This window comes from Watersipora subatra, chromosome 9 (assembly GCF_963576615.1).
Source record: "Watersipora subatra chromosome 9, tzWatSuba1.1, whole genome shotgun sequence".
Classification (NCBI taxonomy): domain Eukaryota; kingdom Metazoa; phylum Bryozoa; class Gymnolaemata; order Cheilostomatida; family Watersiporidae; genus Watersipora; species Watersipora subatra.
Window position 1 is genome coordinate 52,591,858 of NC_088716.1, and position 27,813 is coordinate 52,619,670.

The 27,813-nt window shown below is 34.2% G+C and overlaps 2 protein-coding genes across 2 annotated transcripts in view; one reads left to right on the plus strand and one right to left on the minus strand.

Annotated features, from left to right (window-relative positions):
• The first annotated feature begins 1,609 nt into the window (after positions 1-1,609).
• LOC137405521 (serine-threonine kinase receptor-associated protein-like) lies at positions 1,610-16,075 on the plus strand. The gene is made up of 8 exons (XM_068091820.1): positions 1,610-1,794; positions 4,256-4,391; positions 5,241-5,395; positions 8,525-8,624; positions 8,705-8,842; positions 12,779-12,915; positions 14,884-15,009; positions 15,669-16,075. The coding sequence occupies exons 1-8, from the start codon at positions 1,680-1,682 to the stop codon at positions 15,782-15,784; spliced, it is 1,023 nt and encodes a 340-aa protein (XP_067947921.1). The 5' UTR covers positions 1,610-1,679; the 3' UTR covers positions 15,785-16,075.
• A 590-nt stretch (positions 16,076-16,665) lies between these two features.
• LOC137405195 (DNA helicase B-like) overlaps positions 16,666-27,813 on the minus strand; it is a 35,059-nt gene continuing 23,911 nt past the window's right edge. Inside the window, exons 19-21 of the mRNA XM_068091424.1 lie at positions 26,918-27,071; positions 24,183-24,275; positions 16,666-17,503 (exon numbers count right to left, since the gene is read on the minus strand). Coding sequence (XP_067947525.1) covers positions 17,180-17,503; positions 24,183-24,275; positions 26,918-27,071 — 571 coding nt within the window. The 3' untranslated portion in view covers positions 16,666-17,179. The remainder of the gene's footprint in view (positions 17,504-24,182; positions 24,276-26,917; positions 27,072-27,813) is intronic.

A 27,813-nucleotide genomic window follows, 5' to 3' on the forward strand; every position in this document is an offset into this window, starting at 1 on the left:
GTTGCTATACATAATCAAATCACTCAAGAAGCCATTTCGCTCGCCCTCTCATACAAGCTAACTTAACAAAGTTTTTGTGAATTCCCTGGTACTCCATTTGTAATACTGTCAAACAAACGGCTTCAATCAAGTAGTACCTTAAGTGGTTTGTTTCTGTTCACAAAGCAACAGCGATACAGTCTTTAATAGTACGTAGCAGGCCAGGCTATGTAGTTGGCTGTCAACTCTTTGATTTCATTTGCTGCTCTGCACTAGGATTTATGTAATATACCAACACGTTTATACCAAAATAAACAATGTATAACCGTGTCTGTGAAAATGTGTCAAAGCAGCGTCATCTAATAAGAGCCGAGCTTTGCTGACTTGATTGAAACTGCTGACTTGATCAAAAATACTGACTAGTTTGCAGCTAGATAAGTTTTAAATCTATAAAGATTTAAACAGACTGCGGTAGAGTAATAATTGTTAAACTGTTATGGAAAGATTGTAACATAAAATCGATATATATAAATATGGAATGTAAACACAATTTTCAATTCAAAATTAAATTATCTGTTGATATCATGTCTGGAGTGCAGTCCAGAAAGTAATTCGATCACATACATGCTTAATATACATTTTATGGTCAGAAAGGACTTGTCAAATTTCTTTTATTTGACATGAGCTGTGGATAGACATAAACATTCATATATGACATCAGAATTATGTCTGCTATTAAAAAAGCTGCCTGTCACTTTTCATGAAGATATCGAATAATGTAAGCATTTGGTATCCATCATGCATGGGCTTTTAACTATAGCAACGCGTACCTGAATCTTGAAAATCTTCCAAACTCACGAAAACTAGTGCTTCACACCATTATTTTTTTGCTTTTTCAAACTTATGTCAAATATTTTGAACACACGATCACAGGCTAGACGAAAATGTGCATACATTGCTTTTACTTTGTTAGTATGTTTAATAATGATAGAAGTTTGGTACTGTGTTTGAGACGAAGAACATAACTTATAATTTAAAAATCAGCCAACAAGAATCAGATCATTTACTAAGGTGTTGTGGTGTTCAGTAATATTTGTAACACATTTGCAAGTCGTAAATAAAAACCCCTTTAGTGCAATTGGTTGAAAAAATTTGAAATTTTAATTGCAAATGGTTTTATTCAGTTGATGCTAAAATTTGCTTTATGTGCACACTGTATTAGTTTGAGAGCAAGTTTATTTTGCACGATGAAAGATATGAATATAATATAGTTAGATTGTCATAGATAGTATTGTTAGACCAAACATTCTGAATGACCAATTAGAGTTACTGGCAACAGTTGCAAGTCAGTCATAGAGAGCAAATAGTTCTCACGAAAGTAGCAGTGAATTTTGGCAGAATATATAAAATTACTAAAAATCACAATCAATAAATAATTAATTCTGACGTCATTGAATTTTTAAAGCATGAACAATACTGATGGTACGCACATGTAGTATATTTCACCAGCACTTTAGTAGCTTATTGCAACTAAAACGCAATTTTAAAGTTGCTTCCTCTCGTTATTGTAAAAATAAAGTTCGTAATTTGCTTCGCTACCGACGGATATAATAATTTTGTGATCCGTCCACCTTTTTCACTCTCACATTGCCGAGGACAGAGACATTGTATAAGTGACTTTACCACTACATTCAGTTAAAATGTCGTCTCTTCGGCAAGTTCCGATATCTTGTGCTGGGCATACACGACCGGTTGTAGATTTAAACTTCAGTGGAATAACGGCATATGGATATTTTTTAATAAGTGCTTGCAAAGGTGCCTATTAGTTCAACTTTAGCTATGCCACGTTTCGTGTTTTAGCTTTGTTACTGGTTTTTCAATTTGTGTGTTTCATTTTAGTTTTATATTTGATTAATAAGATTCTAATACTTTTTGTAGTTTGAAAAATTTCGCATGAATACCTTCACAACTTTTGAACTCCAGTCTCCAACCCATTAGTCTTGTTGCAGCAACTCAAATAACCTTTAACATTGTATAACGCATAACGCTGCTATCCCTAGTGTGCAAAAGTGTGATATATCGTAAAATTTTGAATATTCTTTGCTTACATCATAGAGACTATTAGGTTGAAATTCAAAATATTTCGTTGTCAATGTGAGAGCTGTGAGCACCGTAAAGAGAAAAGCTTCTGATGTGTAGAGTACTAGGATGCTGAGTTAAAAGAAGCTGTTTTTAGGCTGCCATAAAATGTAATTGATGTTCTTCAATAAGTTTCGAAACTTGTCTCGTAACTGTTCATATTGCTCTACCCCCTAAAATCCAGAGAGAAGATTATGTCGACAAACATATATATGGGGCCAACATGCAACCGAATTTGTCGTTTAAATTTAAAAGTCGTTTTCGGAATATTTTTAAAAAATAAGAAGCTTTGCTAAAATTATTGGAAGGCTTTTTTTATAGTTTTTTTTTACAATATCCTGTGGCAAACATGCTTATAACACTACTGCTTAGTGTCAGAAGCAACTTCTGACTACCAAAGTGTTCTGGTGTGTAACTTTACAAGTGAGAGTCCTACGTAGTTTGCCACATTTTTGGATTTAAAAAAAATTTATTCATTTTCGCTTAGCCTATGTTTGGTTTGCTGAAAATCTAAAAATTTATATTTTAATATTTTTATTTTCAGCACATGATTAAATGCGTGTCAGAAGTTATTCTATGTAAAAGCTGTCATATAATTCTTTTTTCTGATGATCTACACAGGAACTACACTCATTTTGTTATTCACACGTTTGTAGGTCTCTTTCAGCCACAAGTTGTATGTCAAACTTTTTAGTGTAAGGCATTGAGCAGTTGTGATAACGCAATGGGTTATGAAAATTTTAAAATCTAAACTCGCTTTAGAGCCAAAATAAGTTAGTAATATTGAAGGGAAAGTTTATATTGGTGCTTTTTACAAGCAAGAGTTACTTACTTTCTGTTTAACTGTTATAACCAACTTTAATTAAAATAGCTATGACATAACGAAAAACAAGAATACGCATCATAACTGTACATCAGTCTCGTTGTACTTATATTGAAATCTATTGGCGAAGGTTCTCTATACATGTGATGTTCACCTTCATCAGTTTAATCTTCACACTGTCTGTTGCAAAATCACAAAACTTAGCATCCACTTCATTGTCCATAAGTTTGTAGAAGAAAGATTCTGTTTTAATAGTTTTTTAGTCTTCAAAATAAAATGTTTGCATTACAATATACACATCCTTGTGATCATTATATTTGTATAAAAACAAAATGCTACTAGTTTCCTCTCAATTAGATATCAATTCACTATCTTAATAAGGTCCTTGACCCAAATATTCCGCAGTTTCATTTGATGAAATGTTTTTTAGTTTAATGTATTTCACTGACAATCCATGTGCGTGACATGTAGTGGGAAGTATACATAGTTTTTACATTCTGTATTTAGGCTAATGCACTGGTCTGGTTTTTTGAGTTCTGTAGAAAATGCAGAGTTTATTGTCTGGTACTGATGATGTAGTCATTAAAAATATCTTCAAGACTCTATGTACTGTTTAAAATCGTTGTGTAGTTTTGGTTTAAATTAAACATTAAAATAATTAAATAAAATTAATAAATTGGAAATTGACAAAGTTGTTACCTGTTTCTAAAATTCATGTCGCTCCCTGGTTTATAGAGCTTGTCTGTAGAGTTGTCTAACCATACATCTGATCATATAATTTTGTTGCAAATAGCAATAGCTGTTTATCTGTTAGACCCTTAGCTATAAACAGGATGCTGTACCATCCGCAGATTTGCTTTTTTATATTAGGCATCTGTCATAGCTGCATATTTTATGTTACGCATTTTGTCATCATTGATTTTATGAACTGTTAATCATACTCGCCACTTTCACAAGCACCCAAAGATCACCTAAAAATAAGAATTCATGTTTTGAAACCAAATGCATACATGGGCCTAATGGATGATCTGTGTTCCGGTTTCATAAAACCTTTTAGGTTTCATTTAGTTGATAATTACAGATAATTGATAATTGGCAGTTTGGTTCACAAAGTTTAAGATTAATTTGAGTTAACACTATTTAATAGTGTTAACTTTAATAATTTAATAAACTATTTAATAGATATGATTTAAGATTACTGATTTGTACTCAGTTAATCAATAGAAATTTTTAAATTATTGTATTGAAATTAACCCACACTTATATGCTCCTGGTCATAAAAGGGTTGCTATATACATGTTTACCCAATTACAGATGGACAGCCAATGCTGCGTCAGGGAGAGACTGGTGACTGGGTTGGCACATTTGAAGGTCACAAGGGGGCGGTTTGGGGTGCTGCCATTAACAGCGATGCTTCCAGGGCTGCCACCGGAGCCGCTGACTTTTCTGCGTGAGTTAACAAGCTTTTAAACCAGAGTGTACTTCTTGCTAGTGTCAGAGTTTGGTATTGCAGTTGGTCAGATTTTGTATTATTTGAGGCACCGATAAGTCACTTGAAATAGGATTGAACGTGTTCAGGCTTCTAACGGTGCTGTGTGGATCCCAAAAGACCTGCTTAATTTGTTGATATCAACGCTGTTTTTGGTTCACGCTGCTGTATGCATAGCCTTCCAACCTAACAGTAACCTCACTGTATTAACATCTGGCATTTATTTTACTATTGCCTGATTTAGTCAAAAGTTTTAATGTGCCACCAGATATTTAATACCGCGGTAAATGATAATTTTAGATGTGAATTTACTTCAGTGTTGTAATAAAGTTTGTTACACTGGTAGGCGAAACGAATTGTGTTATGCACTGATTAAACAGTCCGTTGGGGGCTGTGATGGCTCAGTCTATTATCATTGCAAAGATGAACAGAATGGCGATATGACGATACACATCATCAGAGCCAACAATTGCTTGCTGGTTTACTAGTTGGGTGAAAACTGGTAGCCATAATGTACCTTAATGGCACTGTCTTTAGGTTACAACTTTATTCCAATTGTCAACCACAAGTTATTTCCGATGGAGTTTGAAGGTTTGTTCTGTCGATAGATACACTCATGAAGTTATTAAGTATGTGATAAGAGGCAGTTTCTATGGTCACCCCATATAATCTCTTCTAAAATGTAGCATATGACAAACAGTGGTCTCAGACATTCTACCTGTTCATCATTTAGCATTCTTCTGCTATTAAGGATAGTGTTGGGTGGTTTATTGCAAAGCCTACAGACATTTGGCTGCATTATATTTTTAGGAAGATCTGGGATGCGGAGAAAGGCATCGAGCTTCTCACCCTACCTCACAAACATATCGTGAAATCAGTCCACTTTTCATCAGACTCCTCCCACTTGCTTACTGGCAGCAATGAGATGCTGTTGAGGATATATGATCTTAACAAACCTGATGAGGGTAGACATTTTTATTGTTTTTTAATATTTTAATTAATCTCAGATGATCCAGAAGCTTGTACATCCGCAGTTGGGAATGTGAGTACAGTGGACCCTCGTGTTACGGCGTCCCTGTCTACGGTTTTTTCGCCTTATGATGTTGAACATGAAAGTCTTCTCACTCTTCCTTACGGCATTTTCCTCACCATCAGCATCAACAAAAATGCCTCTCAAAATTCATATTTGGCGGTCGGAATTACGAAGATGCCGACATGCTATTCGTCACGATTCCTAACCACAACGTCTGAAAGAGATACGATGCTCTCTATAAATAAGTTCAGCATTTTCATGTTTCGTAAAGGTTTGATCTAGCGTGAGTGAAACGCTATCAAATTTTTTGTGCATTTTAGTGTTTGATATAATATATAATATGAAGTTACCAAGGTTAATATATTATTTTGTTACTAATGTTTAATATGTACAGTACGTATATAAAATATTTTGATGTTTGTTCACCAGGAGTGTTTGTAATAGATAATTACTATGGGTTCCTATGCCCCTCTATGCGATATTTTTGCTTTTCGATCCCAACACAGAACAAATTAATGTCATATGGTGGGCATCCCCTGTACATGTATCCTCATCCATCGCAAGAATTGTCCGATTTAACCCGTAATAAGTATCCCAGTCAGTCTGTACCAGTGTTGGGCCGGTATTGGGTTATCCGCTCTTACCGATACCGAGGGATTCTCGGTATCCGAGGGAACCAATCATTTTCAGTGTCAGCTAGTTATCCGTGGCCGGTTTGATATTATCGGTATTTATTCGTAAAAGCCTATCAGTAAATGGTTATACGGATGTTCGGATAGGTTTTTAAACGCTTCGTTGACGAACATGCTAGTCTCAGCACGCATTGGCGAACAAATTCAACGAAAATTTCCACGCTTACTGTATCTGCTAGTATATTACGTTACCTTGATAATGCTACCAGCCTCGAAAATTTGGGAGTTTTCCACAGATGGGAGGATGTATAAAGACTCTAATGGGACTGGACTGTAATTGGACTGCGCATAATTATGTGATTACATTACCTGATTACAATATGTGATAGTAAGATTTCTGTAAACTGTTTCAGTATATTTAACAAAGAGAGCCCCTTGCCATTATCTATCTGTTCTCTATTATACATAACGTTTGTATCAATAACTATATTTTTAATAGAATAAACAAAACATCTATCATGAAAGTTATATTTCCATCTTTCTTTTCTTTTTTGGCTTGCTAAAACAAGGAGTCTCCTTGCCGTAACAACATACTGCTGACTAAAAAATGTTTTTTGCACAGGCTACTTTTTGCACAACGATAAAAGTTTTTCAAGACAGTTATGGTTTAAAGTTTAAACTATTAAACTTTAAACCATTAAACTTTGAACCATTTAAAGTTTAAACAGACACTGATAACCACATACCGAACGACAGTACCGACAATACCGAACTTTCTTAGTTGGCAAAGGATACCGAAGATGGTAAATACCAAGGATACCGATACTGGGAAAACCGATAAAAAAGAGCAAGGATATTCGATCCGGCACTAAATTAGATACCGGCCCAACACTAGTCTGTTACAGTACTGAGTTACAAATTTTGTATGTATCAGACTAATTAAATGGTGAAAAGCCAAGCATATTATATGGTGGTGACCTTTATATTGTGTGATGATGACCTTTATATTCGACAATGGCGACCTTTATATTCTACGATGGTGACCTTTATGATTGACAATGGCGACTTTTATATTGTACGATGGGGACCTTTATATTGTACGATGGGGACCTTTATATTCGATGATGGTGACCTTTATATTGTAAGATGGTAACTTTTTTCATTGTATGGTGGTGAATCAACTGTTAACAAAGAGGGGAACAGCTCAAATTATTCTTAGCTGTACAGCAACAATTAATAATAATGCACTATAAAGCATTGACTATACTGTCAAACCTCTAATTGAACGCCACACCGCTCTATTTTTCAACCCTTCCTCTATGGTGGTGGTCAATTGAAGGTGGCATTCAATTAGAGGCTGGTATTGTATTTTTTAAATGGCTCGTCAGAATTTTGGATAAATAAATTTAGCCTTTTACAGGCGAAGCAAATGTAGCCTATATTTTGCCCTCTCTTTCCGGTGGAGGAATATTAAACCTTATGGATGCAATAAATCTGCTAACTTACCTCCAACTTGTCAAAGATCTCTTAATAAATATGCATTGAGAACTAGAAATATTTCTACTAGTTGATATCTAGTGCCTGCAATTAACCTGCGATGATATTATAGCTTGTCTCCTGCTTGCAATTTGTTGCAGCTTTCAATTTTTATTTCGTTCTAAATTTGAAAAAAATATTTCTATTTTATATCTATAATTCCCAATGTTGAATAGAAGCTCATTGCACTCATTGATATGTTTGCTACAGTTTGCAGTCAAAACTAGTTTTTATGTGCAATAGAAGAGAAGTTACGAGCATTGATCAATTGTAAGATCAGATTACCGCAATAACGCTATCAAATAATAATTCGGCTACAAATCTGCCATTTTATAAGTTATATAATAATAATCTACTAAATGCTATAATATATATTCATGAACAAGTGCGCAAATGTAAATCTAGCACAAATGCAATGTGCAAAAGTTTTGTTCGCTAAACGTAACCTTGGGCCTTGAACTAGTCGTTCATCTACCATCATAAATGTAAACCGGTTTTTATATACATGTACTTCAAAGTATCAAGACCCCGTTAAACAATGAACTATCTACTAGTAGCCTGAGACAGTTAATAATTATTTCTATGGTTTTGCTTTCAAAGTTTTAATAAAAAAAGTGAAAAGCTTGGGAGTTGGACAACGAGAGAATTGATTGTAATTGATGGAAACGATTCATTGTTAATACGATTTTGTGTACACTTTTCGACTGATCACTTAATATTATGGGTTCATAAAGATAAAAAATCATCAAAGTGGCGGTCAAATGGAGGTGACATTCAAATAGTGACATAGTCGCTATGACATTGTCTCATAGTGACGTTCAAATACAGGTGGTGTTCAATTAGAGGTCTTACTGTATATGGATTTGGGCTGTTATGTACGCAATGCTTTGTAGACCCATTAGTCTTTTCGGGACATGAAGGCACGATCAAAGCTGCCAAGTTCACCAATGATGATCAGATGGTAGTAAGCGCATCATCAGATAAAACCATCAGGTGGGTGTTTTCTAAGGAGAACAAAGGTACATATATTCATAAAAATATCCTGTTCTATCATGCAAGATGATGTGTTGCAGGGTCTGGAATGCCAAAGATGGTGACCTAGTAAAGACTCTCCAGTTTGAAAAAGAACCCATGGCAATAGAAATAGCCAAAGAAGCGTCCCGTTTGGTCGTAGCGCACGATATGTCAGTCCTGTTTTACGACACCGACACGTAAGTGCATGTACATATTCTTTGACTCGAGTGCACTCTTCTAGCTGCCTTTAAAATCCATTCGTTTTAATTTTTTTAGTTTTGAAGAAATCTTGTGATTTTGGAAACAAAACATTGTTCTCACCTATCAACTTTTAAAGTTCACATGATGCAAATAGCATTTTGTGTGTAATGAGTATATATGGCTGAAAAAAAGTTATTTGTATGTAGCCATCAGGATTTGTTTGCCCCTCTCAACAAACTGGTCTATTTATTGTGTATTTGTTGGCCCTTTAAAGAGCATCTCTGTAAATGTAGGTACTTGCAGGCCTTGTCATTTTAATTATAATTTTTTAACTAGCATTTAATTAATGATCATCTAAAAATTATAACAAAACAGCTCTTACGATGTGGTGCCCAAATTAACAAGTCTATTTTCATAGACATAACTGTAATCTGGCATGGACTGAAGGAGTTAAACAGAAATCAGATATTTTTTTCAGCTCAAGTTATGACAGATTGCCATCATTTGGAGAATTGAGGTTTTTTCTAAAAGTAACTACCCTACAGGATGAATTTATTCGCGGAGTTAAATTTCGCGAAAATTGCCTTTTTCATGCTATTCGCGGATTAATTTATTTGCGGCTGAACACTGCCACTCTCTATGAAGAGTTAACTCTATTGCGGCTAGCAATAGAGTTAACCCTACGCATGCGCAAACCGTGTGTTTCGGTTTCTATTTAGCTTACAACTACGAGTCGATAATGCTCTTACAACTACGAGTCGATAATGCTAAGCTATAAATTTTTTGCTGCATTCAGAGGTTTTCACAAATATTCATCGATTTGGAGGCCTTTGATGAACCAAGAACTTGTGGTAAGTAATGAGTTTTTTTAAAACCATTTACTAAATTAGTTGAATTTTACGTTGGTTCTTCGGTAAAACGCAGTACTTATTTTTTCCATCCCTACCGCTTCGTTATTTGTTTTAGTGTGAGAGATTCTCATCATACACGGAGGCACAATGACTGCAAGGGTGGTAGATGTCATTCCTAGAAGATCACCAATTATTCAGGGAGGTATTGAAATTGAGGTAGAAGTGACCGCAGCTGCTAACGAGGAGAATATATCTGTTTTAAAAAAGGAACAAAAGCGCCTTTACGAGCACAAATTTTTTGCCAACCGGCAGAACTTTCCAATAATAAGCCACGAGGAGAGTTCTGATGATAACTCCCTTACCAGCCATGTAGTAGCGAGCGAATCGTCTTTAACATCTACCCAAGACAGTGACAGCGATATAGAGCTGCTATTACCAAAATAACTAGTCAGAGAGCACTATTGCACGCTAGTATTTACTTACCAAGAGTATCAGTTTAATTTTATTTTCAGACAACCGCCATATGAGTGTAACTGTTTTTATTTACTCCATTCATCGTTTGTAAAATTTTATTTGTATTTGAAATATTTTATTTGTACACTCAAGTTTGTAATAAATTATAATATATTTATACCTGAAATAAAATATATAATATAATCAAGTTTGCCACAGCGATATCAAGAAGTTGTTGTTGAAGAAGGGGTCTAGGTTGATTAGTTGCTTCTCTGCCAATATTCCTGCCACGGTGAATATTACTACTTGTCTTTAGTTTTCGTAATCAGGATACTGGTAGGTGCTGTTTCATTCTCAATCTGCAGTAAACACAAAAGAAAAATATTAACATGTGTAAAGGAAGTACGAAAACAATAGCTGAAGTATTTAATGAACGCGATCAGTTTTTAAACAAAAGAATTAACTAACCCAGTTAATTATGGAAAAACGTATCTGCACTTTGCAAATCAAATACATACCATAAGGTCCAGATAAGAATCATGATCGTCCTCAACTTCGGTATTAGAGGTTGATGGAGTTGATTTCAATGTAAAATGACTGTAGGAGAGATTTTTGCGATGACGATACCATGCCTAATAACTTGTGAAAACCTTGAATAATTTTGTAACGAAGTTTGATGCATTGGCAATGGGCTTAACTCGAAGCCCCGGCGATGATTTTAAAAAAGTTTTGGAACTCGGCTACGTTTAGTACATCTGCCTAGCAGCTATTATTGCGATGACGCCATTCTGCATATCTTGCGACACTTTGAATGATTTTGTAAAGAAATGTGTTGTATTAGCAATGGGGTTAACTCAAAGCCCGGGCGACTATTTTAAAAAGGTTTTGACACTCAGTTCCATTTAGTATTTATGCCTAGTGACTAGTTTTTAAATTTGAGGCAGTAGTTATTCTCCCTTGTGATTAAAAGTAGAACTATTTTTTGCGGAATTGACTGTTCGCGAAATCGCGAATTTCTATATCCATCGAATATTTTCATCCTGTAGGGTATAACAGACAACCAAATAATCGCACAAATTTTATCTTCTTCATATTAATCATATTAAAGACTTAAATGCTTGATTCTTTCGACAACGATATATTTTGGACAAAATGAGCTGATTACGATGACTAAAACGGATATAGTGACAATTAGGGCCAATTCTCATTAGCCACCTTTTTATCACCCTAAGTTGATAGCAGCTACAAAAGTCATTGTTTTTGTAGCCCAGCGCTTCACAATTGCCACTTACAAGTTATATTTATGGATGACTAGGTGAATACCCAGCGTTGGTAATAAAAGGTCTTTGGACAGAACAGTCTTTGGACATATACAGCATTTCCCATTCTAACTTCTAACCATTTCTAACCATTTAAACTTCATACAATGAGAAAAAGTGTTTTGTACAGTTCAAATAAATTAATACGAAAATGAAACAACTGTAAAGGTGTTTAAATGTGAAATAATTAGCAAGTAATGACTAGATAGTCTGTTTTGCTACAAAGATTACAATGAAAAATGATTTCATGCTAATGCAATTATTACGAACTGAGAAAACAAAGTAAAAAACATGAATATGTTGAATTAACAATAACAATGATTACATAGAAGTCTGTGTATAAAAAGGCTACTGTGTTAACTGAAGCTATCCATCCAACCTTTAAATACAACGATACTGGTACCTCTCTATACTGTTACAAATGTAAAAACAACCAACTTAGAGATTTATCTATATAAATCTGTTTTTGTTGTTGTCTGTCATCATTCGGTGTCTGTCCGGCTATAGCGATTAAAATCTAGCAATGAAAAATCAACTTGGCAGAAGGTTTGATCTCGGGACCTCCAATTCACAAAGCGACAAGCTAACCCATCAAGATACATGGGACGCGATGGATGCATTGGGCGATACGAGTCATTATCTAGGTTAAAATATGCATAGTGACTCTGCGTTACACACAACGTCACTAAAGCTTGCTCTCACCGCTCCAATTAGTAAGTTTAGCAATCCGGATACTAGCGTATTCAAATTAGCCAATGGCAACTACATTATCTGCCACTGTTTATAAGCTGCTTTTTAATACCCATGCAACGCCGGTCATTTACCTAGTATATATAGATAAGTCAAGTCCTCCAAACTAATCCATGATAATGTACACATAAAACTGAAATCATTGATCTCTGAGTAACCCTCACAAACAAATTTTTAACAGCTCAATAAAAGCTAGTTTGTTATTTTTTAAACTAAGAATATATTAATAAGTTTAGTGTTTTAAACATTTATTTAAAGCTTAGGTAATTTTGCAAATTTGTTGTTCATGGGCTTTAGAATTGCACTGACACTTCCTCGTATCCTGATTGCATTTAGTAACAAATCTTGACCACACAAGTTGCAGTTACCTTGCATACTGTTCTATATCAAAAAAACTTTTTCCATACACGTTCTATTTTGTCATCTGTTGCATGGATATTCAAAGCTTGCGATTTGCCATAGAGGTTATGCTTCTCTTTTCTGTGACGTCGCTTAGAAAATTTGTTTTAACTGATACCACATATTATAAACAAAGCTATACAATGTTCATTTTTTGCAGATGGGAACTAGTCAAAGAATTCCAAACACCAACACCAGTGTTTGCAGCTTCATATTTACCTGAAAGAAACATATTTGTCTGTGGAGGGGACGATTTCAAAATGTACAAATACGACTATTCCAGCGGAGAAGAGCTGGGTAAGTCATTAATAGACATTGTAAGTGACAACCACTCTTGTAGTTGTGTGGGTACCTGCTCGAGTGTATGTGTATGTGTGCCTGTGTTTGGGCATAACTATGTGTGCGAGCTCTCGTGTGCTCGTGCTTACATGTGTGTGTTTGTGCGTGCTTGCTTGTCAATGTGTTTGCATGTGTGAGTGTGTAAAGATCAGGACTGCAATCAACTGAAATTTTCTTATTTGACCTTACTCTATAGAAACCTTTTTAAAGAATAGAGAAAGCATAATATTATTATGTTTTATTAGTTATCTTGAGGTGTTGACTGATGTTCTAAAAAAAGAGTCAAGGAGATTGACCCACTAAAAGCTGAGATATAGCCAGCCAAACACAGGTCTATCTAATAACGAATCAGAGGAAAATCCCGAGAACTGTGACGTATGAAATCGACTTATTGGTAATGTGCCGGAGTTGTGTACCCTTACCGCTGTTACATATAATGATTGTTTTAGGCTACGAGATGTGAAACGCTTCTCGCGCTAGTAAAGAATTTACAAACTAGCTCTGGTTTCTCTGGAAAATCAAGCAAACATTGTGTGGTAAAGGCATTTGCCCACAACCCCTCGCCATGATTTTTCAAAACAGAAGAGCAGATTTTGACTATTGTGCTTCAAATTTTAACTTGATCTCCACGGATATGCTCCGAAGATCTTCTGTTCAACGAACGGCGCGTGTATAGTCTATATGCGACTTCCACGATTTGCAGTTTGTTTAGATTAAGAAATGGGAATGTGAATTTTTGTTCATTCATCATTTTTCTACTGTGTACCTACTGCAGCATTCAGTTGATTTTCATGATTATCGTCACTACTAACAGACTGTAAGTTCACTACAGCCATAATTTTAAAAAGAATAACTTGACTGTGCTGCTCTTGCTGTAAGAAAAGAAAACGATAACTTTTGATTTGATTTTTCTATTTATCTATTATCTTATCTATGATTATTTTTTATGATTAATATAATAATAATATAACTGCGTATAGAATAAATGATGTAACTAATATAATTTGTAGAAAATTCCAAATGATAACCGAGATTGATGATTGATTTAATTGATTCCATTTATTAGCTATATTTAAAAAAGTCTGAACAGCGCTAAAGATGAGTCTGAATAGGGAAGCTAAATGGGAGAACAACAAAACTGAGCTGAACTAGCAAGATAGCGACCTAACTAACTAAAGATAGCGAAATGTTGTGAAATAATAGATGCGTGTAATTATTTTATGCTAAAACTAATCTACAGGTCAGAGGGACTGGTTCGGAATTCTCAGAGCAATGATTGTTAGGCCCAATTTGATTGTTCTATACTTCCAGGGATTAAACCAATTAAAACAATCGTCAATATATGACATATGAAATCGACTTATGTGCCATTAGTTGGCTTAATTGACCAATGGCACACAAGTCGATTTCATACGTCATATATTGATGATTACCACAACACTTGTTTTTTTGGTAGACCTGTGTTTGGCTGGCTATATCTCAGCTTCTGGTTGGTCAATCTCCTTGATTCTTTTTTAGAACATCAGTCAACACCTCAAGATAAATAATAAAGCATAATAATATTATGCTTTCTCTATTCTTTAACAATCCACTGTTGAAGTGTGACATGAAAATTATACAAACCTTATAAAGTAGTAACCTGTTCATGTTGTCTGTGTCGGAGCCAATATTTTTTGGAAGAATTCACTGTAGTTCTTTTAATTCATTATACTGCTTGAGAACTTTGTGATAAATACTTTATGTAGTTGTATATAACATATATGCAATTACATAAAGTATATAACATTAAAATAAATGCTTTATGTAAAACTATGTAACAGTGAAAAAAAACTTTAAAAAAATTGAAAAACTAAATTACGGGTAAGAAGTTTCTGATGCTACATCATGTCGATAGTCTATTTGTGTGTCTTTATTTGTCTGTTTCAGAGGCAGTAAAGGGCCACTTTGGCCCTGTGCACTGCGTCCAGTTCTCCCCCGATGGTGAAATATATGCAAGCGGCTCCGAGGATGGAACCCTGCGTCTATGGCAGACAACAGTTGGAAAGACATATGGTGAGTGTTAGTATTGTGATACTAAGTATATTGTACTGTATAGTGAAATATTCCAATGTAGGACCATGATCTGCCCATTTGATTATCAAGAAAGATAGGTTTATAGAATTAACCATTTTGGGTGCATCCATAAGTACAAGATACAATGTTCTTTATTGAAATGGGTTTTACTTCTCTCAGAATTTGTTGTTGGAATTGAACAAAATAAATTTGATTTTGTTATGCACGCTTTTTTCATATGAAAACTGAAGTTTCTGCACAAAAACAAAGCCAGCTCTACAGGTGTCTCGTCTAAGTGTTTTCAGTTGACTCAACGGTCAAGATTAGCTGATGTTAATACTAAAACTAGGGGGTCAGTTTCTACATATGCAACTCTCATCTCACACAAACAAATCGACATGACAACACTTCTCTGATCAAATGATATTACTGATGTTCAATTTAGGCAAACCTGTAGTTTCAACCATAAAAATGGAGACCTTTCTGGATAAATTCATTTTGACAATTCAATTTCAATACTAATTACCGCTGTACTTTAAATGAAATAACCCACAATAGCAAAATACATACTTAGCACGCATGTATCATTTTTTGATTATAACGAATTTAGCAGTTTCTGTTCATGACTAGTTAGTTGAATCATATACCATATAACCCAGGGTTGTGGAAATATGAAAGTGGCCCTGCTGGTGATAGTGAGGGCGTCAACACCTCGCCCCCTGCTGAAAATGGACTTGACAGATCTAATCTAACTGAAGTTCAAGGCCAGGCATAGCGGGTCTATAGCTGCGCTGCTTGTTTACTTGTATATTGTCGAGTCACGTGTATCTCATTTTGTTCACTCGTTATACAATGACATGCTCTATTTTTGTTGACTGATAAATTATTGTTCACGCATCTCATGTACATATTGGCCATTTATGAATAAAAAAAAGCATATATTACGCGAGCTTACAAATAGCAAATGTATAATAGTAATTAAGTTGTAGTGTTTTTGAAGATATAAATGTGCAGTTGTAACAGTACTAGATGCCATTCAATAAAATGAATAAATCATTGCATATTATATTGTTTCTATTTACTCACCTCACTCTTTACAGTGCCAGTGTTCACATCAGTAAGGCTAAATCAAAGTATCGTCTTAATTTGCTAAATTTTGTAAAATTCATTTCTGTAAGTTAACTTTTATTACATATCACCAATGAAGACCAGCAACAAGATTATTTCATTGTTGAGTGGTCAGTTTCCAGAATTGATTTAAAGAGTTTAATTAACGAACACTTCATGCCTGTTGATATTATAAACACTCAAGTCAGTAATGTTGGGACACCACAATCGACTACATTAACCTTATTATGCATGTAAACATACTGTATTTTGTATTATAGCTTTTAACATGCTCTTGTTACTAATTTGCTTGATAACCACTTCTCTATCACACCTCTGTACATGCGCATATACCTGATACATGTGTGTATGTATATCACTCCCGTATGGATAACGTGCTTCCATTTCCTGGCACATTTAGTATGCTGATACATGTAAGAATCTGTGAGAATACAACAAGTACACTTACAGTTAAATTTTATCTACAACCTTGTTTATATAAAATACACAGTTTTTCACTTTGCACCCAACATGACCGTGTTTGATAAAGGTTTATTTTTTCAAACCGTGACTAAATTATTGTTTATAGGTAACCAAGAATAAACAATTTGTTGATTTTAAAAACAGTAATTGAAAATGTAAATTGATTTAATAAAACTTGTTTAAACGGTACAACAATGTTAGTTTTAACTCCTTGGAAAAGAAATAGAATAAAATTAAATATAAAACAAATGTCTGTGGTGCCTAAATGGTGATTCAGAGCATAATAAGCAGCGTTGAACATCTCAACAGACAAATATATAGCAGGCTTTGGCAGAAAATGCCTATCAGACTATAAATATCTTTCATTTTGTGACCTTGGAGCAAACTTTACACATCGTACAAAAATAAATACATATATACAAAATGGATATTGGGGATGGTGAAGAGCCATAACGAGGCCTAAATAAGATCAGAGATATTAAAGCCCGACTCACTTCTGTCAATTGGAACAAATTGTGTTGATATCAAACTGTTGTTAACGGGTCAAACAGCTCTGAAATTCTCTTGACAAAATCGGGTGTTAGCTGGGCTCAGTTATAACTGGAACTACCACTACTGGTTCCCCTTCAGTACCTGTCGTAACTTGACACTGCACCACCTTATAAGGTATAGTATTATTGAGGACGCTGCTTACGCTATTTGAAAGCTGATTGTCAATAGCTGCTGCATGTACTTGCTGCTGTTTTGAATCTTTTGCATCAAGAAAAAACTCATCATCAGAAGAGAGTTGAAGGTCGTCATCAAAAGCGTCCATGTTAGACAGTTTTCTCTCGAAACTGTGTTGAAATTGTTCCCATTGGCTGAACATGTTTTCTGTCTGCTGCTTGGCGCTTTCTTCAGAATTCTAAAAATGTAGTGACTTCAGTTAATAATGCTCATGCGTAACTATTTTCACAAAATTCTACTGGACCTTATATATGTATCGCTATATACATGTACATAGCATGTACATATTTTGTACATGTATATGTACATATACATGTATACATATACATAACGATACATATAAAACGAAGACAAAATCAGAAGTTTAGGAAAAGATTAAATCTTAGCTTTAAGTGTGTGTTTAGTAAGCAAAATTCATTTATATATAGTGTATAAATACAGTGTATACTGTATATATATATGCTGTATATATACAGTATACACTGTATAAATACAGTGTATACTGTATATATATATGCTGTATATATATTAGAGCTGCACAACGATTATAAAAATTAATCGCGATTAATAACTGGTATGAACCAGTTAATCTTCGATTAATCTTATAATTAATCTAGCAAAAACCTGCATATTCAAAAACAAATAATACAGGTACATATAAATTAATTATATTTGAGACAATTGTTAGCAGGAGTACATGTTATGTACAACGTACATATAATAAGTTACGATGTAATAATTATTATAAGTATGAAAACAGTCTATGAAAGTCTATAATTAAGTCAGCGAAGAGTTGAGGCAGCACAATTTATTCACATTATCCGAATAAAGAGATACCCTCTTCCTACGTACAATATTGCCAGCTTTAGAGAATAGCCACTCGCAGGGGACAGTAGCAGTAAATATTGTCTGCGACAGCTGGTGATGATTTCTGCGCGGTAGGATGAGAATTAGTTACATTATCTTTTAATGATGCCTCTGTGGTAGCAAGAAAATTCTTTTTGGCATGTAGTGCACTTCGCTTTCTTGTTTACACTTCCAACAACGTACGGAAATACGCTAGCTAGTATGGAAGACATTTTTTCTGCTTTCATGTTCCAATAAAGTGTCAATCTTATATCACTTATATTCTAAAGCTGAAATATGATTGTGATTTTTTGAAAAATGAAAATACATGTGAAATTTACTTTTAAAAAATCTTTCTAAAATAAACAAAAAATAGACTGTGAGATACATGTATTAAATAATACTGAAATCGCTTTTCTTATTGCTATTACCTAGAAACATGTTGAACGGTTTAACTACTTGGCCGCTTACGGCTGGATCGGCACGGTGCTTGTGCATTGTATAAACAAGTTTAATGTTAGCACTCACTTTGTGGTTTCATTGTTGAGTGCAAAATAATTGTGGTTGTATATAATTGATAAGAAAGTGCTGCTTGTCATAATACTTATTTGTTAGTGAATTAAATGGTGGTAACCTGCTACGTTTGTGCTATATATTGAACAATACAAAGGCACCACATCATGATCACCACCTCGGTTGTATTTTAATTGAAGATTAATTGGCTCAACTCAGTTAATCGTGTATTTGTAATGACCGCGTTAATCGTTTAATTAACGCGATCATTGTGCAGCTCTAATATATATATACAGTATATATATACTGTATATATACTGTATATGTATATACTGTATATATACAGTGTATATATACACTGTATACTGTATATATATACACTGTATACTGTATATATATATGCTGTATATATAGTGTATATATACACTGTATATATACAGTATATACATATACAGTATATATACAGTATAAACATATACAGTATATATACAGTATATACAGTGTATACTATATATATATATATATATAGTGTATATATACAGTATATACATATACAGTATATACAGTGTATACATACACAGTATATACATATAAAGTATATATACAGTATATATACAGAATATATACAGAATATATACAGTATAAATACAGTATATACATATACAGCATAAATAAACAGTATGTATATAGTATATACATATACAGTACATATATACATTGTATAAATACAGTATATATACAGTACTAGCTGTGCTACCTAGCGTTGCCCGGATATTAAAAATCAGCTTATAAATAATGAGAGGTAATGAGAGTTGCCTGCCACTTGCTGTTAGCCTGGCACATTGCCAATGCATAATTTGAGTAAGCGGGCTAATAAAAGCTATCCTCTCGGTGACGTTAGGCAATCACCCAGCTTAGTATCCACAGCAGTTGTGTATTTGCTCCGATATAGTGACATACATGTATATGCCTATGATCAAGTTCGTGTGGCTGAGTTGGAATGGCGTCTGACTGGCGAACCGGAGGGTCTGAGTTTCGATCTTCTGCGATACGGAATCGTTATTCCAAGATAGTTATAGCTGGATAATCAAAACGACGAATACACAAACTTTGAAAAATATATATACAGAGAATATATTTGATATACCGTATATATATTTGATATACTGTATATACCACTACGGTATTTGATCTTTACAGAGTATATATACATATACCATAAAACCACTAATTAAACACCACATCTGTTTGAAAGCTACCTCTATTTGACAGCCACCCTGAGAGAAGGGTTAAAAAATAGTGCGCCACTCTCTGATTGAACGTCACCCACATTTGACTGCTACTTTGACATTATTTGATCTTTACGAGCCCATAATATCACTTGATCAGTAGAACAGTGTCTATAAAATTGTATTAATAATGAATTGTTTACAGCAATAACAACTAAATCTCTCGCTGTTCAATTCTAAAGCTTTTCGTTTTTTCGTTAAAACTTTGAAAGCAACACCATAGAAATAATTATTAACTGTCTCAGGCTAATTGTTGTTCCTTGTTTAACGCAGTCTTGATACTTTGAAGTACATGTATATAAAAATGGTTTACGTTTATGATGGCAGATGAACAACTAGTTTTAGGCTAAAGGTTGCGTTTAGTGAGCAAAACTTTTATATGCATTGCATTTGGGCTAAATGCAACGTGTAAAAGCATTGCTCTGCCAAAAAATTGTTTGAACGCTAATATCGACCGGCCAAGGAGTGCAGAAGAAGAGTTGGGGTCAGAAGACAGCGGAAGGTATTGGACAATCAGAAGAATCCAAGCAAACGATTTAATTATTTTGGTTTTAAAAACGTCTAGTTTGGTCTCTGCATGTAATCTAAGTTTGGTTTGTTTATATCACTTGTTCATGAATATAGATTATTATTATATAACTTACATTGTTAAATATAGATATAAAATAAGAATATGCCTTCAAATTTAGAATGAAATAAAAAATTCAAAGCTCGAACAAATTGCAAAGCAAGGCACAGACTATAGTATCATTGCAGATTAATTGCGAGCAACATAATTATATCAACTGGTAAAGATATTTCTCAGCTTCCCAATGCATATTTTATTTAGAGATGTTTGACAAGTTAGAGGTAATTTAACAGATTTATTGCATCCAAAAAGTTTAACATCGCTCCACCAGAAGAAGAGGGCAAAATATAGGCCATATTCGCTTCGCCCGTACAAGGGCTGAATCTATCTTCCCAAAATTCTGATGAGTCATTTGAAAAATATAACGCCAGCCTCTATTTGAACGCCCCCTTCAATTGACCGCCACTATAAAGGAAAGGTTGAAAAATAGAGCGCCATGGGGTTCAATTAGAAGTTTTGTTTTACGGTATACATTATATATATACAGTACATATATATATAGATATACATGTACATAGTATATATATATATTTATAGTATATACATATATACAGTCAAACATGGATAACTCAAACTTCACGAGACCGAGCGAAAGTGTTCGAGTTATCAGAGCGTTCAAGTTATCAGAGCACTGTCACAAGTCCATGTATTTATTTATTTATTAGTAGATATATGTACATATACAAATTATAATATAAATCAAAAGCATAAATGGCTTGTTTCAAATTAAAGATATGGTTGCGTCAAATTTGAGTTGATCTTAAAAGAAAGCTTTTTTTTTCTCTATCAATTGATATGTTGTTTGTTGTGTTAGGTGATCTCATAGCCAAGATATTTGAAGATTAAAATCGAAAAAATCTGATCGTGGTAAAAACACTGTCCAAAAAAACATGCCCAGACTTGCCCAAAATGATGTCACGCGTGATATATCTGTCAATATATCTCTTATTCAGATCGGCTATTTGCGATAAAATTTTAGTCCTACGCGGCTCTATTGGCATATATTTTATTTTGTATTTGCTCATGTTGGCTAGAATAAAATTTTATATCCAGCTACAGATACATTATTATGAATGTTTCAAAGGTCTGAAATAACGAAAATTAAAAATTTGTCTTACTCACTTTCTCCAAATGCTGTGTAAACATTTGAGTACCGACTACCAATTCTACCGGTCTACGGTAATTCTGTCAAACAAACTATTTAGAATAAGGTCTTTGTATCGGCACAGTTCCATCACTACCCACACTAACTATATACAGCCTCCCAAAAGTCACGCCCATATTATGCCCGTCGCCTATCCTATATCATTGCCCACACCGAAAACTAGTTTCTTACTACCGTAAGTAAAATAAGCAAGCTGCGTCTTTGAAAATAATATACATAGGGATAGAGTTTTCAGGATGAGAAATCTGCTGCAAACTGGATTTGAACTCACTTTCTCCAGTTCGGCGGACATCCATATACCGTATCCAATTCACTACAATATTCTGCAAATTATGTTTTGCATTATCTTCAACAATATTATTTTATTATATAATTTTTACAAGCAAAAATATTTTCATCTCGGCATAAAGCTTTTATTAAAAATATTCAGCAAGACGTGGCCACTCACATAGTTTTAGCTGATACAATAAGACAAATTCATCTACTGCAGCAAACTCAAACAAAACATCATGGTTTATGCAGCATACATTCAAGTCTCTCTTTCCCATTTATGGCAGTTTCTACACTGACAAAGCTGCTTCGGCGGGTGAGACCACATAAACATCCTGTAATCAGTAAAAAAAATGCAATAAATATATGCCATTCATAGATATGTCATTCTAACGCGTATCTACTGAAAGCTTTCAAATTGGGAGTTAGATAGATTGCGAGTGTAATTTTAAAAACGAATAAATGTTTAACAAAGGCATAAGTACGCCAAGCCAACGATTCGAAGCTTTGGTTCTGGAAGTTAAAGATTTGTATTGATCAATCGATTTTCTTCACTTTCTACAAATGAGAAGTGAACATTAAAGTCAAATCAGAAATCTAATTTACTAGATCAAACTGCCACAAAAAATTTGAAGCAAATGTAGCTAGGTGAACCGATAAAAAATTATAAAACGATGATTAGTGATAGCAAAAAGTTATAATTTTATTAATTAGTACATGTATTAATGAGTACTAAAAAATTACCTTTAGTATATTCATCAATCTAAGCCATTGTATTGCTAGATGCTATGGATTAAAAAGAAGCAGTGAAGAACTCACTGTACATACGTATCTCGCACACACAGGAAATTACATTTTAGCCTCAAACAGGAAAATATAATCTGAATGTAAACTCAACAGTATATCTATAGGAGACTCAAAGTAAAAGATAAATTTACCTCCATTCTCCGATCTTCCTCCGTAGCAGTTTAACCACCTGATGCCCAGAAAACTCGGAGTCACCTTCGCAGTAACTTCACAGCAATTTTTACAATTATGTTGTTCGCCAATAAAACATGTCGATCGAGTAATTCATTGAAGTAACGATGTTAATTAATTTAGTAAATATCGATGTCCATGCGATTTAATAATAGAGTAAAATCCCTAAATTTGAGATCACAGACAACGCGTTTTACGCGTGATAAAATTTATTATGACCTATTTAAAAATTTCGCGCTGATGATTGGCTAATGAAGCGACCTTATATTTATCGATCGTGGTTTCTTTTCAGATGTATCCCTAGTGACGTCACGAAAGAAGCACTCGCTTGAACGTGAGCTTTTTAAAAGAGGGCCTCCTTCAAACGCATATATCTCTAGACAGGGTTGGTCTACAAAGACAAAAATGGCATCAAATTGTAGCTGATGTATGGCCTTTTATGGGTCTTAACTTCATTAAATCAACCTTTTTGACGCAACCACATCTTTAAATGCTTCTAATGTAAAGTTTAAAAAATATTTATCAAAAAGTATAGAAATTTTTCTATCACTTAAGATTGGTTTGTTGTTTGAGGTGATGTTATTGCCAGGACGTTTTTTATATTAAAATCGGCAAAACTTGATCGCTGTTGAAATGCTCAGAAGAAAAGACATCTTTTTTCTCCGAGCGTTTTAACCAAGATCAATCTTGCCAATTTTTCTTGAAGTTTATGCAAAGGTTACCTCACTTTTTCTTGCTTCCGAAGGGCCATCGCTAAGCGGATGTTTGGTAAAAATCAAACTTCTCCAAACCTTTAGAAAAGCCGTTGACAAAACTATTTTGCCGATGATGGTAATAACGAAGCCTATGAACTATGAAAAGTTGAGGTTTACCTCTATGGCTTGGAATAAAGTGATTTTCTAAAGCGATAAAAACCGTTTCGGTAGCCGTTGGGTAAAAAACTGTTGGAGTTAACAGAGTTAAGGTAGAGTTATCTAAAGCAATTTGTCATTACGTGGGAGCGGACAAAAGAACCGTTCGAGTTAACCATGTGTTCGAGCTATCCGAGGGCGAGTTATCCATGTTTGACTGTATATACACATCACACATGTGCACTAGATATATACACATGGGGATAGATAATTGCTAATGCAATATTTAAAACTACTGTAAGTTAAAAATTTATTACCGCTTTTCTTTTTCTTTCATTAAAATGCTGAGTTGGAATGCTATGATCTGTTGCACTTGTATCTCCCCATATTTGTTGCTCGTCCACCAGCATCTGCAGTCGTATACAATCATAGGATAAATTCATATAATGACCAGTCTTACCTACATAGCACTGGATAAATTAACCAACCTTAGTGCAAGATTCGTGATGGAACAACACGCATATACAGAGCAGTACACAAACACTAAACACACAAGTCAAAAACTCCCATAGCATATACTTTAGCACACAAGCAAAACATGCTTTATTCGGACACAGAATACAATGGAGCCTGTGTGCTCGACCCTCTCTTTATTCAAACGATCCGGTGCTGAGCTAAAAAAATTCCCTCTAATTGCAGGTTTGCAAAAATGCATCTCAATTCGAACAGATTTTCAGAGCTCGAAATAGCCGAGTTGGGCTAGAGAACTAAAAAATAAAAATAACTGAGTCAAGCTGAATGCACTACTTGGTCCTTCTCGACCATTTGGTAATCGTCTGTTTAATTCAGACGGTTAGTGGAATAAGACTTACACAGTTTGTTTGCGTATTTTTGCCAGGTTTCTACCTTTTTGTGTTGCTTTATCCCTCAATAATGGGTTTTTATACCTTAATAATGGGTCTTTATCCCTTAATAATGGGTCTTTATACCTTAATCATGGGTTTTTATCCGTTAATCATGGGTCTTTATTCGTTAATCATGGGTCTTTATCAAATAATAATGAGTCTTTATCCCTTAATAATGGGTCTTTATACCTAAATCATGGGTCTTTATCCGTTAATCATGGGTCTTTATCCATTAATCATGGGTCTTTATTCGTTAATCATGGGTCTTTATCAAATAATAATGGGTCTTTATTCCTTAATCATGGGTCTTTATCAAATAATAATGGGTCTTTATTCCTTAAAATGGGTTTTTATTCCTTAATAATGGGTCTTTATTTCTTAATAATGGGTTTTCATTCCTTAATCATGGGACTTTATTCCTTAATGATGTATCTTTATTCCTTAATAATGGGTTTTTTCTCCTGAATAATGAGTCTTAATCCCTTAATAATGGTTCTCTATTCCTTAATAATGGGTCTTTATCTTTTGATATTGGGTCCAAAAAAGACAGTCATAAAGAGAAGACAAAATGTTTTCTTAAAGAATAAAGAAAGCATAATATTATTATGCTTTATTAGTTATCTTGAGGTGCTGACTGATGTTCTAAAAAAAGAATCAAGGCGATTGACCTACTAGAAGCTGAGATATAGCCAGCCAAACACAGGTCTACCTAATAATGAATCAGAGAAAAACCCTTCGAAAATCCCGAGAACTGTGACGTATGAAATCGACTTATTTGTCATGTGCCGGAGTTGCGCACCCTTACCGCCGTCACGTATAATGATTGTTTTAGGCTACGAGATGTGAAACGCTTCTCGCGATAGTAAAGAATTTACAGACTAGCTCTGGTTTCTCAGAAAAATCAAGCAAACATTTTGTGGTAAAGGCATTTGCCCACAACCCCTCGCCATGATTTTTCAAAACAGAAGAACAGATTTTGACTATTGTGCTTCAAATTTTAATTCGATCTCCACGGATATGCTCCGAAGATCCTCTGTTCAACGAACGGCGCGTGTATAGTCTATATGCGACATCCGCGATTTGCAGTTTGTTTAGATTAAGAAATGGGAATGTGAATTTTTGTTCATTCATCATTTTTCTACTGTGTACCTACTGCAGCATTCAGCTGATTTTCATGATTATCGTCACTATTAACAGACTGTAAGTTGACTACAGCCCTAATTTTAAAAAGAATAACTTGACTGGGCTGCGCTTGCTGTAAGAAAAGAAAACGATAACTTTTGATTTGATTTTTTGATTTATTTATTATCTTATCTATGATTATTTTTTATGATTAATATAATAATCATAATGCATATTATACAAAATAATAATATAACTGCGTATAGAATAAATGATGTAACTAATATAATTTGTAGGAAATCCAAATGATAACCGAGATTGATGATTGATTTAATTGATTCCATTTATTAGCGATAGTTAAAAAAGTCTGAACAGCGCTAAAGATGAGTCTGAATAGGGAAGCTAAGTGGGAGAACAACAAAACAAAACTGAGCTGAACTAGCAAGATAGCGAAACGTTGCGAAATAATAGATGCGTGTAATTATTTTATGCTAAAACTAATCTACACGTCAGAGGGACTGGTTCGGAATTCTCAGAGCAATGAGTGTTAGGCTCAATTTGATTGTTCTATACTTCCAGGGTTTAAACCAATTAAAACGCCGTGATTGTTATAGGAGAGCACAATAGTTGGCTTAATTGACCAATGGCACACAAGTCGATTTCATACGTCATATATTGATGATTACCAAAACACTTATGTTTTTTGGTAGACCTGTGTTTGGCTGGCTATATCTCAGCTTCTGGTTGGTCAATCTCCTTGATTCTTTTTTTAGAACATCAGTCAACACCTCAAGATAAATAATAAAGCATAATAATATCATGCTTTCTCTATTCTTTAAGGAAGAAAACAGATAAAATACTTACTATTGTTTCGTATGGGAAAATGGGTTTCAGTTTTCAAACAAACCAGTGCTTGACTACTATGTCCGAACGAATTATGGTCGAGCACCGAGGTTCCGCTATACGATAGTATATTATGAGTATATATATATATGTCAGAGATCCTTAAACTGTCAATCACTCACATCAAATTCCTCATCAGATATGTATTGAACCTCGCACTCTCTGCTCCCTGCCTCTCCAGGGACACACTGTTGCACACGACTCGCTGCGTTTGGATCATCTTTTTTTACATCAACTTTAAACTTCTCCTTCAGTTTTTCTTCCAAGCAACAAAACCTGTAGCACAGTCCTATGACAGTCTCATTGCAGTTGGCGAATTAACATTTTACCAATCTTATAGAGCATAAAATATACTAAAAAAATAGCAAGCCTTTATCACTATTCATCTTAAAGAATCTGCTAAGTGAACTAACAGCTGAATATGCCCTAATCCTTAAACGAATACTAACCAAGATCATGCAGAGTCATACCTTGACATACGAAGACTTTTGTATATTAATACAAACACCTTTCTCTTATAGAAATACATGGTACTTTCTTTAATTTGCGCAAAAGTTTAAAAACAATGATAGATATTTCGTATAACATTAAAATAAATACATCACATATAACTATAAAACAGCTAAATGTACAAATGTAAAACTGTATGTAAAACTAAATTAATAAGATAATAAGTAAACAAATATTTTTATTGTTGCTTCAACTTAAAAGCAAGGTAAAGCAAATGTATGTTAGGTCATATGTAAGTCAGTGGTAGAGTAAATGATAGAACTTACACTAACTTACACTAAACAGAGATTAGATTAACTTACTTTAAATATCTGCTATTATTGGAATATTTAACTTTTAATTTCAACCAGTTTTTTACTTCTATTCACAGAACTGCTGAAATTTTGGACATCATATGTTCCAAATTGCTTTGCATGTTGCGACAAATATTTGCTCCAATTCTGTCACATGATGTCACGAAATGTCACATGATAAACGATTTGTAATCGTAAGTCGTGGTTTAAAAGTA

What these genes read in the sequence shown, in the direction of transcription:
- LOC137405521 (XM_068091820.1), top strand. Translation starts at nt 1,680, where the DNA reads ATGTCGTCTCTTCGGCAAGTTCCGATATCTTGTGCTGGGCATACACGA. An exon ending in TTCCAGCGGAGAAGAGCTGG is followed by an intron (nt 12,916 to 14,883) that starts GTAAGTCATTAA and finishes TGTCTGTTTCAG; the next exon opens with AGGCAGTAAAGGGCCACTTT. An exon ending in AACAGTTGGAAAGACATATG is followed by an intron (nt 15,010 to 15,668) that starts GTGAGTGTTAGT and finishes CATATAACCCAG; the next exon opens with GGTTGTGGAAATATGAAAGT.